This window comes from Simochromis diagramma, unplaced genomic scaffold (assembly GCF_900408965.1).
Source record: "Simochromis diagramma unplaced genomic scaffold, fSimDia1.1 OVJJ01000044.1, whole genome shotgun sequence".
Taxonomy (NCBI): Eukaryota; Metazoa; Chordata; class Actinopteri; order Cichliformes; family Cichlidae; genus Simochromis; species Simochromis diagramma.
The window spans coordinates 22353-33927 of NW_024386942.1; the positions used below are offsets into that span (position 1 = coordinate 22353).

The 11575-nt window shown below is 43.3% G+C and overlaps 1 protein-coding gene and 1 long non-coding RNA gene across 2 annotated transcripts; one reads left to right on the forward strand and one right to left on the reverse strand.

Annotated features, from left to right (window-relative positions):
- The first annotated feature begins 2146 nt into the window (after positions 1-2146).
- Positions 2147-6495, forward strand: LOC120737287. Its single transcript, XM_040037904.1, has 2 exons — positions 2147-3984; positions 5320-6495. Exons 1-2 carry the CDS (start codon positions 2898-2900, stop codon positions 5760-5762), a joined length of 1530 nt encoding a protein of 509 aa, XP_039893838.1. The 5' UTR covers positions 2147-2897; the 3' UTR covers positions 5763-6495.
- On the reverse strand, positions 6280-7160 carry LOC120737288. The gene is made up of 2 exons (XR_005696715.1): positions 7126-7160; positions 6280-6920 (listed from the first exon to the last, which is right to left on the reverse strand). It is a non-coding gene; the product is annotated as an uncharacterized LOC120737288 (long non-coding RNA).
- Positions 7161-11575: the final 4415 nt, after the last annotated feature.

The window sequence follows — 11575 nt, forward strand, 5'->3', positions numbered from 1 at the left end:
TACCCCATCTCGGCCGGTTATCTTGGATACTTTCTCTCCTGTTTCACTACCTGAGCTGGTAAAATTAGTGAATTCAGTAAAAGCATCCTCCTATTCACTTGACATTGTACCTGCATCATTATTCAAAAATGTCTTCCAGTCTATTGGCCCATGTGTGCTCACTTTAATCAACTCTTCACTGACATCTGGTATAGTTCCAGTTTATTTTAAAAACTCTGCTATTCTCCCACTTTTAAAAAAACCTCAGCTTGACCCCTCTGTTTGGAGCAGCTACAGACCTATCTCTAAATTACTGTTAATTGCTAAGCTTCTAGAAAAGGTTGTGGCTAATCAGCTTATGGCAGCTCTAGATAAACATGGCATTTATGATAAGTTTCAGTCCGGTTTTCATCAATTTCACTCCACGGAGAAAGCTCTTCTTAGGGTCTCAAGTGATATCTTGATAAATAATGATGCAGGAAAATGCTCTGTTCTACTCATGTTGGACCCCACATCAGCTTTCGACACAGTTGACCATCACATCTTCATTGAAAGGTTGAAAAATTGGGTTGGTGTATCTGGAACTGCATTAGAGTGGTTCTCCTCTTATCTCCATCATTGATCCTTTTCTGTGGCAGTCTCTGATTTTAGGTCATCCTCTACCTCCCTTACTTATGGTGTCCCTCAAGGGTCAGTTTTGCTTTATTGTTTTTAATTTATCTTCTCCCCCTCCAGCATATAATGGGCTCTTTTGAGGACATGTCTTATCACTGTTATGCTGATGATATTCAGTTGTACGTTTCTTTTATGCCCAAGGATTTATCTAAGCTTCAGAGTCTGAATCATTGCTTAGATTTGATCAAACGTTGGATGGCTGCAAATTTCCTCCAACTCAACAAGGGGAAAACCGAAGTCCTCGTATGCGCCCCTGATAGATTTTTATCACAGAAAGCCCTTGGTCCTCTCTCACTCTATGTTAAATCCTCTATCAGGAATTTGACTCGTGTCTCACATTGGACGGGCATGTGAAATCTCTGGTTCGGTCTTGTTTTTATCATTTAAGAAATGTGGCTAGGCTAAGCCCAGTTTTATCTCGCTCTGAACTCGAGATTGCTATACATGCATTTATTTCGTCACACTTGGATTATTGTAATTCGCTGTTTATGTGTCTAAGCAAAGGTTCTCTGGATTGTCTGCAGGTTGGACAAAACGCTGCAGCTAGGCTTTTGACAAAATCCTCCAAGTACTCACATGTGCCACCGTTGTTATCTCAGTTACACTGGCTTCCTGTTAAATTTAGAGTCAATTTTAAGATCCTGGTCTTGACCTACAGAGCTTTGCACGGACTGGCACCAGCCTACATCTTTGATCTGCTACAGCCCGATGTCCCTAGCAGGTCTTTGAGGTCATCTGGTCAGGGCTTGATTTAAAAAATACTAAGAGGAGGACTAAGGGTGACAGAGCTTTTGCCACTGTGGCCCCGAGACTGTGGAACTCTCTCCCCCAAACATTAAGAACTGTGGACTCAGTAGCTGTTTTTAAAAAACAACTCAAAACTTACCTTTTTAAAACTGCTTTTGGTTAATTTTTTGCCTGGTTTTTTTTTTCTCTTTTAAAATCTTTTTGTAATCTTATGTGCAGCACTTTGTGATTCTGTCTTGAAAGGTGCTATATAAATAAAATGTATTTATTTATTTATTTATTTATTTTAGATCGAATAATTAACCCTTGTGTCATACTGGGGCCTTTTTCGGTCCTTTTGTTTGTTCGCATGTAAGCCATTTCCACTGTGTTGGGTGTAATATAGCCAAACTTGCCACCGGGTTTCGTTTTTGTAAAAGATTCAAAATTTCAGTCTGATTTTCTTAAATCAGCCTAACATGGCTGAGCAGCAAAAATACTCACACTGATCACCCTAGGGACCGTTTTAAAGGAGAAACTCAAGAGGAGATTGTATGGCTTGACGCAGGCTCTATATTTACATCCTCTAGCTCCGTTAGTGTCTCAGTTCATAGTCCATTTAAAGCCAATACAGTTCTTTCTAATGGTTCCTCCTCCAAAAGACAAGAAGCTGCAGCAGAGTATGAAGCCACAAAGGCTGTGCTTCAGATAATGACAGAACAAGAGAAGTACAGAGAAAGAATGCAAATGCTTGAATGCTAATAGAGAGAAAGAACATTCCCACTGCCGAAAAGATATTTTTTCTACAGAAGTATGTTGGTGGCTGTGTTAAGGAAGCCTTAGATGGCTATTTTCTGATTGGCTCTGAAGACTCATATGAGGCAGCATGGAATATGCTCAATGAACGTTATGGAGAGCCTTTTGTCATTGCTAAGGCCTTTAGAGACAAGTTACACACCTGGCCAAAGGTCACAGGAAAGGATAGTGCAGAGCTAAGAAAGTTTGTGGACTTTTTACAAAGCTGCCAATCTGCAATGACTAATAATGAGAATCTGAACATTCTCAATGATGGCATTGAGAATCAAAGACTTGCTGCTAAACTACCAGATTGGTTAAGTAACAGGTGGAACCGAAAGGCCACAGAGTACCAGCTGGAGCACAAAGGATTCCCACGTTTCAGTTACTTTGTAACATTCCTGTCAATGGAGGCAAGTATCGCATGTAATCCCATTACATCATACCAATCCATAAGACAAAGTGACTTTGACCAACCAAAGACAAAACCTCAACCTACACCCATTCCTAAGAGACAAGATACAGTGAAAATCTTCACAACTAACTCTACTGAAAGAAGTATGGTCTCTTGTGTGTTTTGTAAAAGAGCAGGACACAGCTTACACAAGTGTCGTAAGTTCACTGAGAAACCTGTCGCTTAGAGAGTCAAATTCATTCAAGGTGAAAAATTATGTTTTGGCTGTTTAAATAGTGGCCATCTCTCCAAGAACTGCAGCAACAAGATGACATGCAACACATGCTCAAAACGGCATCCTACATGCCTGCATGAAGAAAGACAAAGACAAGAGACAAAGAAAGAACCACCTAAAGAGCAACAAGTAAGTGAACTGAAGGAAACCCAGCATCAGGTAACACAGTCACAAGACACAGTCAATGAGACCACATCTAATAGAGTGACTCATGAAAGTAAAAACACACAGACATCCACAATAGTCCCAGTCTACGTATCCACACAAAATGAGCCAAGTAAAGAAGTACTGATCTACACTCTGCTGGACACACAGAGTGATTCTTCATTTATTCTTACTGAAGTAGCAAATAACTTGGACACAACCAAAACTCAAGTTAAGCTCAATCTATCTACAATGTCCTCCAAGAAAACCACTGTACCATGCACAAAACTTGAAGCTCTGCAAATAAGAGGACTGTTTTCCAAGAAGAAACTCACTATACCAGTTGTTTACACACGGGACTTTATACCCGCTAATCGTAGTCATATTCCTACTCCAGACACTGCAAGGGCATGGTCACATTTGGAGCATCTCACTGAACATATTGCACCCGATTTGGACTGTGAAATAGGACTCCTGTTAGGGTACAACTGCACACAAGCCTTAATGCCCAGAGAGGTCGTATGTGGTGAAGAAAACCAGCCGTACGCTCAGAGAACAGATTTGGGTTGGAGCATCATCAGCTACTGTGATTCATGTGATACGGGTAATGATGTAATTGGAGTAAGTCACCGCATCATTGTAAAACAAGTTATACCAGAGACTGAGTCACCCACAAAACTAAAGAATAAGGTTCATTACATCTGCAAGACACAAGTAAAGGAAGTAACATTTCCAGATGTAATCAAAGCACTTGAATCAGACTTTACAGAGAGAGCAGTGGAAGAGACAAGCATTTCGCAAGAAGATGTCTGCTTTATTACAAGGCTACAAGAAGGAATAAAGCAAAAGCTAGATGGACACTATGAAATGCCACTGCCTTTCAAAAGCGACAGGCCAGATCTTCCCAATAACATGCCAAGTGCAATGCAACGTTTAAGTAGTCTCGAACGCAGATTCAAAAGGGACCAAAGGTACTACACAGACTAGAGATGGCACGATACCACTTTTTTATGTCCGATACCGATACCGATATCATAAATTTGGATATCTGCCGATACCGATATGAATCCGATATAGTGTTTTTTAATCAACAAAACTGTTTTTTAAATATCTTGCTGCATTTTGTATAAGTTCATACTCAAGTTTAAAACAACAACTACACTAAAGCTATTCTGTTATACCTGTATGCAAAAAAAATATTTCATAGTTCAGCAATACTGATCAATCTGATAAACTTAAACCTACACCATCCTCCCTATTCTGGTATTTTAAAGAGTACTTAGCATAAATATTAAGCAACCTAACTAATAGGGTTCCAACTCCCAGCAACAACAAAAATAAATAAATAAAAAATAGGGAACCACCCCTCACGCTCCACCTCATGATGCTTAATCGACGTAATCAACCTTAATTTGATGCAGTGTGAAAAAAAATGCACAGAAATCAATTATTTTTCAAGAAATATTAAATAGATTCAACATCTTCCTTCAACAAAATTGCAGACTGCACAGATGGTACCTTCCCAAAGGAAAAAGTACTATAGCTTACTAGGTATATTAGACTTAACAGTTACTATATGCAGTAATGGACTTCTATACATTTTACATCAGATTAAAACTTTGGGTGTAAGATTCAGATAAATATTAAATAATTAAAAGCGAGACATTTTAAATGAGAATAAGAAAGAAAAGTATGTCTTTGTGCCCCCTTTTCCCTGTTAATGCCCTATCGGCCCCCCCTGGCTAAACTTTGCTAGATCCGCCCCTGCACAGTTACCAGCGTCAGCTACGTAGAAAAAGATCCTCGAGTAGAAAGTAATATTAAATAAATTCTAACAACAGCTTATCAAGCTTAAACGTGCTGCTGTTGTTCAGCCGCTGGTTTCCTCTTTCTGGTGCAAAGTGAGCCAAAAGCAAACAAGAGAGACGGAGTCATGACAGAAAAGCCGATCAGCTGATCGTTAAGCAGTTTCATGATTGAAGTAGCAGCCGGAGAGCGAGAGGCAGTCGCTCGTTAAGCTTAACGCAGGAATGCTTTACAAACATTCAGAGATGGACTTACACACTTGCTTTACTTCTCTTGGGATAACTTTGTCGGAGATGAAATGCCAGGTTGCTAGCGAAGCTCCACATGCTATGCTCCGACATGCTAACGTTCTGAGGTGAGTTATGGCGTGTTGCAAGTTTTGTGAGGTGCTTTGTGATATTTAATGGATCGATTACATTTTTTATTTTTCTCCGATATCCGATCCAGTAATTTAGGTCAGTATCGGACCGATACCGATACGTAATATCGGATCGGTCCATCTCTAACACAGACTATGCAAATTTTATGGCGAACATGATAGCATGTGGTGACGCAGAGAAAGTGCCGGAGAAAGAACTCTGTAATACACCTGTTTGGTATATCCCCCACCATGGGGTATACCACCCTCAGAAGCCCGGCAAGATACATGTAGTCTTTGACTGCTCTGCACAATATCAAGACACTTCGCTGAACATGCACCTGCTTACAGGGCCTGACCTCACAAACACTTTGGTGGGAGTGCTCTGTAGGTTCAGGAAGGGCTCCGTTGCTGTAATGTGCGACGTGGAACGCATGTTTCACCAGTTCCATGTAACACCTCAAGACCAGGACTACTTACGCTTCCTATGGTGGGAGCATGGTGACCTAAGCGTTCCACCCTCAGTCTTTCGAATGAAGGTTCATCTCTTTGGCGCTGCTTCTTCTCCTGGCTGTGCCAACTTTGGTTAAAACATCTAGCCACGCAAGGTGAGGGAAAGTTCACTCCAAACACTGTAAGGTTCATTCAAAGGAACTTTTATGTAGATGATGGACTTGTTAGTGTTATGTCAGAGGCAGAAGCCATAAAACTAGTCCAAGAGGCAAGAGAACTGTGTAGCACAGGTAAACTAAGATTACATAAGTTCATATCAAACAGTGAAAATGTGATAAAGTCATTGCCGAGAGAAGAGTGTGCCGAAAGTATTAAGGATTTAGATTTGGCACTTGGAGAGCCATTAATGGAAAGGGCTCTTGGTGTTCAGTAGTGCGTTTCTGCTGATGAGTTTCAGTTCAGAATAACTGTAAAAGAGCACCCAATGACAAGAAGAGGAATTCTGCGTGTAACACTCATGTGCGTGGTTCAAATACTCCCAGATCAAAACAAGAGTATGTCACCCAAATTTGACACCAAAGAGCTCAAAGATTTGGACCAGTAGGTTCGGCTACGTACAGGAGAGGCGAACTGAATGAGACTCAGACAACCGCGAGTTTTGAAAAATAACCGGAATTGTATTTTTCTTTTCAATTAGAAATAACAGGACATTATGACAAACATACAAAACACTTACAAATGAAATTATTCCCTTTCGGTACCAGTACTCTCTTAATAATACCTTTTGGCAAAATCACAGTGATCACTCGATGGAAAAAAAAGAAAAAGAAATCTTACCTGGGTGCACCCTTTCTAGAGGTACAGTTCACATCCAACAATGAACCACAATGTCAATCATCAGCATATAACTGTTAACACTTATTTGCATTTTCACAGACTTCGTTTACAAATAGCAACAGTTAATCAGCTGGAGGGTTATTTCCGACCGCTCACACTCACTTTTGTCCACATTCATGGAATGTACAGAGTCCGTAAAACGTGTCCTTAAAACCACCCGCCCGTGAGTCCAGGGGGATGTGTGTGAAGAAGGGGGACTACGAGTACAAAATGGCGTGGTGTGTTTCTGTTTTGTTGCATCTGGCCTACCACACTCTGATGTGCAGGACAGAACAAAGTCATTTGGTCCTTCAACGGGGTTGGCTCGCCATCAATTTCAGGATCCGTTGGAATGCACCAGGAAGATACAAACCAAAGAAACAAAAAAACAAAACCAAACAAAAGAAAAAAAACCTGACCTGTCAACAACAGTGTCATGGGACATATTAAGTTCCTCATAAAATCACAATTCACACATTCGCTTCAACTTCTGGGTTTCAGTAAATTGAACAAAGTTTCCTACAGAACATTCCTAAACAATTATCATTAAACACTGGAACATTTTACTTGCAAGGCATTCATGAAACACAGATAAATAATGAACAAGTAAAACACTTTGCTCACCGATCTCAGAATTAGAAAGACAGAGCAGCGCGAGATGGCGCACGACCGATGAAATGGCGTCGTCTCTAACTCCCGACCTTTCTCGACTAAGCAATGTAAAAAGAACCAGCTAATTACTCGTCTTAGCAATATACATACAGTAAAACAATCTTTTGTAAACAGCGAGTGCTAGCTCTCCGTCTATATTACTCTTTTTCATACCTCGTCTCAGTAAATCGCCGTGTCTCGTTTCCTCACTAGCTTGCTCATGGAAGGTTCGCGAGCGGAAGAGAGAAAAGAAAAATCTGTGTCCTCCTAGGCAGGGGCGGCAGGCGGAGCCTGTACCACGTTTCAGCAGCTCATTGGCCTAGAGTAACACGTGTCTAAACCAGAACAGTTAACTCCTTAACTGCTGCACCTATGGTTTATTCATTACAAATGAAGTGTGCTGCTTAGATTAATGATTCTTTTCTTATTCTGGTATATTCTAGTTAAGCCATACTCAAATATGGGTTACACCCTCCCCACTTGATGGTATGCACGTCCCTGTGCATCCAAATGGTTAGACTGCATAGAGCTTGAAATGGCTTCGTTTAGGCTATTAAATACTGCATTACCAACATACAGTAAGGGGTTACCTAAGGTAGAATACTGCAACCTTTCTGGTGTCTGACGTGACCTTTGAGATCGACGAAGAACGTCATGTTCTTCCTGAGAGCTGTTCTGTGAACCAAATGAACTGGGTTGCTCAGTTATGACTCTTTCTTGGTCATTAGGACGCTCTAGCATTGCCTCATCCACTTCGGGCAGGACTTGCTCACTAGGTTGCTGGGTCCTTTCCACAGGATTTTCAACTTGAACGTTGGTCTCCCGCAAACTAGACTCAGGTAAGTCCACATGTTCGGGTAAGTTCTCAGTTGCAGTTTCAGGTAAGTTCACAACTTCCGTTTCGGGTAAGTTCACAACTTCCGTCTCCTCAATTTCCTCTGATTGTCTGTCACGTTCGGTGGGGTTGTCACGTTCGGTGGGGTTGTCACGTTCGGTGGGGTTGTCACGTTCGGCTTCATCATAAGCTAGAAACTGTCTTTGCACACTTTCAGTGCGGGGCACAACGAGAGTCGGCTTGATGGAACTGGTAATGGAGATTGGTATCCAGGTGGGTACTGGGAAGTACTCCGAGTCGAGGTCGTCGTCGTCTTCCTGAACAACAGTTTGCCTTGTGTTCCGCCGAGCTTGGGGCTTTTTGGGACTGTTTTCAGTTGACTCCGTGACCGGTATGAAGCTACAAGGAAGGAGCAGATCTCTGTGCAATGTTCGGACTGGTCTTTCTTTCGCCTTCGGTTTAACCGTATAGACTGGTAGTTCGCCTGCTCTTCTCAGAACTACGTACACATCATCTTCCCATCTGTCTGCCAACTTATGCTTTCCCCTCAGTTTAACATTACGCACGAGAACCCTGTCACCCACGTTGAGAGTTGAGTCAACCACTTGCTTGTCAAAGCGAGTTTTATTGCGCTCAGCATTCTTTTGTGCGTTTGAGGTTGCCATCTTAAAAACTCTCCTCCAACCTATGTTTTAGATCACTGACGTACTGGGAGTGTGACTTCTTCTGAGCATTCACAGGCAACCCAAATACTAGATCAATGGGAAGCCTTGGTTGTCTCCCAAACATCAGCACATAAGGCGAATAGCCCGTCACATCATTCTTGGTACAATTATATGCATGTACTAGAGGTTTTACATACTCTTTCCAATGCAACTTCTCATTGTCATTCAAGGTACCAAGCATTTGGAGAAGTGTTCTGTTGAACCTCTCAACTGGATTGGCTCTGGGGTGGTACGGCGTTGTGTGTATCTTTTTCATGCCGATAATTTCGCAGAGTTCTTTTATTGTCTTCGATTCGAAATCGGGGCCTTGATCACTTAAAAGTCTCTCTGGGACACCATAATGAACAATGAAGTTCTCCCAGAGGGCCTTTGCAACAGTGCGCGCTCGTTGGTTGGGTGTAGGGACAGCCACTGCGAACTTAGTGAAGTGATCAGTCATAACTAATACATCCTTAGTGTTAGACTGATCTGGCTCAATAGATAGATAATCTATACAGACCAGTTCAAGGGGCCTGCTTGTCTTGATGTTCATGAGGGGAGCTGCCCTCTCCGGCCTGCACTTCCGGCGAACACACCGTTCACAGGTGTTGATCATTTTTTCAACTGACGTCTGCATTTTCGGCCAGTAAAACCGAGTTCTGACCAGGTCAATAGTGCGGTCAGTTCCTAGGTGGCCCATGTTACTGTGGAGGTGTTGGAAGACTACTGACCTAAACTCCTCGGGTAACACGAGTTGAAAGGAAATGTCTGGACCGGTTTGCCTCTTTCTGTAAAGAACTCCATTCTGCAGTTCAAGACGACTGAGCTCACGCAGCAACAAGGGAAGCTCAGGTAGTTCTGCTCTAAGACTGGGAGGTGGGGTCTGACCAGTTTCTAACAGAGTGACTATAGCATCGAGAGCTGGGTCTAGCCTCTGTTTCTGTCGGAGCTCATCCTCTGCCATAGGCGGGGGAAGAGGAGAACCATTCAACAGCTCCTCTGCAAAGCTATCAGGGACAGCTGTAGCATGTAAGGCTAAGGACTCAACTAAAGCCAAGCCTGGGCAAGTGAATGACTCTGAATCCAGGCCTGCAGAATTAACTGAATGCCTTTCGCAGATGGCCTGTACAACCTCCCTAGAAACCATTTCTTTGTCATCGCCACTGAGGTGAGTGAGGGCGAATTGCCGGATCCTGTCACTTTCCTTCTGTGAGACAGGATCATCACCTGGGCTATCATGGGGACGACGAGACAGTGCATCCGCGTCTACGTTTTGTTTACCAGCCCTGTACTGGAGTTGGAATGAAAAAGTAGACAAGGCTGAGAGCCAACGGTAACTCGTTGCATCCAGCTTCGCTGACGTTAGGATGTACGTTAACGGATTACTGTCTGTCACTACTGTGAATTCCGTACCATACAGGTAGTCTGAGAACTTTTCGGTGACAGCCCACTTAAGGGCCAAGAACTCCAGCTTGTGGGCTGGATATCTCATCTCACTTCTTGAAAGTCCTCTGCTAGCAAAGGCTATGGCCCTCAACTGTCCATCCTGGAGTTGGTACAGAGCGGCACCAAGGCCAATGGTACTAGCATCCGTATGGAGGATATATGGGAGTCTGGGGTCGGCAAAGCCCAACGCTGGGGCTGAGGTTAGCCTACCAATGACTTGTTCAAAAGCCTCTTGACACTTTTGAGTCCACCTGTCACCAAATAGCTCTTTCGGGCTATGGTACATGGAGCTTTGTTGCTTCGTGGGTCTTTTCTTTCCGTTTCTCAATGGTGGGTAACCAGCGGTTAACTCATTCAACGGCCTTACAATATTAGAAAAACCCTGGATGAATCGCCGGTAGTACCCAGCAAAGCCCAAAAATGACCTTAACTCTTTAAGGTTGGTGGGGACGGGCCAACTCGTGAGGGCTTTGATCTTCTCTGCATCAGTCTCGACTCCACGTCCTGACACCACGTGGCCGAGATACTTAATAGAGGTTTGGAAAAATTTACACTTCTCGGGTGCTAATTTTAACCCAAACTCTTTCAACCGCAACAGGACCTTCTTCAGGCGTTGCTCGTGTTCTTCAAGAGATGATGAAAAGATGATGAGATCATCAATAAAGACAAGGACCTCCTTAAGATTCATCGGACCCATACACCGCTCCATGAGCCTTTGAAAAGTGGAGGGTGCGTTGGTGATCCCTTGGGGCATCCTATTGAATTCCCAAAATCCTAAGGGACATACGAAGGCTGTTTTCTGCTTGTCTGACTCTGACATCTTCATTTAGTAATGAAGAAGGCCCAGAGTGCATCCTCCCCGGCCAAAATTGAGACGCCGTCATCGAAGAGATGTCGCCCGGCAGACTCCCCCGGTACAACATCGCCTGCCGGCAAAGACATCGCAGACATCCTGGAGTCAATCGACAAGCGATTGTCCAGTTTCGATGCGAGGCTGTCCCTGGTGGAGATTTTACACCGGGAATTTAAATCTCTGAGAGAATCCCTGGAATTCAGCCAGCAGCAGGTGGAATCGCTTGCCGCTGAAAATACCACGCTACGGGAGTCGGTCAAATCTCTCACCGATAACGTGACCCAGCTAAACATTGAAAATAAAAAAATAAAAGAGTCCGTTATCGATCTACAAGCCCGTAGCATGAGAGATAATCTTGTGTTTTCTGGTATTCCAGAATCTGCCGGAGAGGACGCGGAGGCAACGGTGAAAAGCTTCATCAAAATCCACCTGAAGCTGCCGGAGGACACCGTAAAGAACATCGACTTCGATAGAGTACATCGCTTGGGGGGCTTGAGGTCGCGGACCGGGAGACCACGGCCTATTGTGGCCAAATTCGGTCAATTCAAACAGAAGGAACAGGTGAAGAGTCGCGGCAGAGAGCTG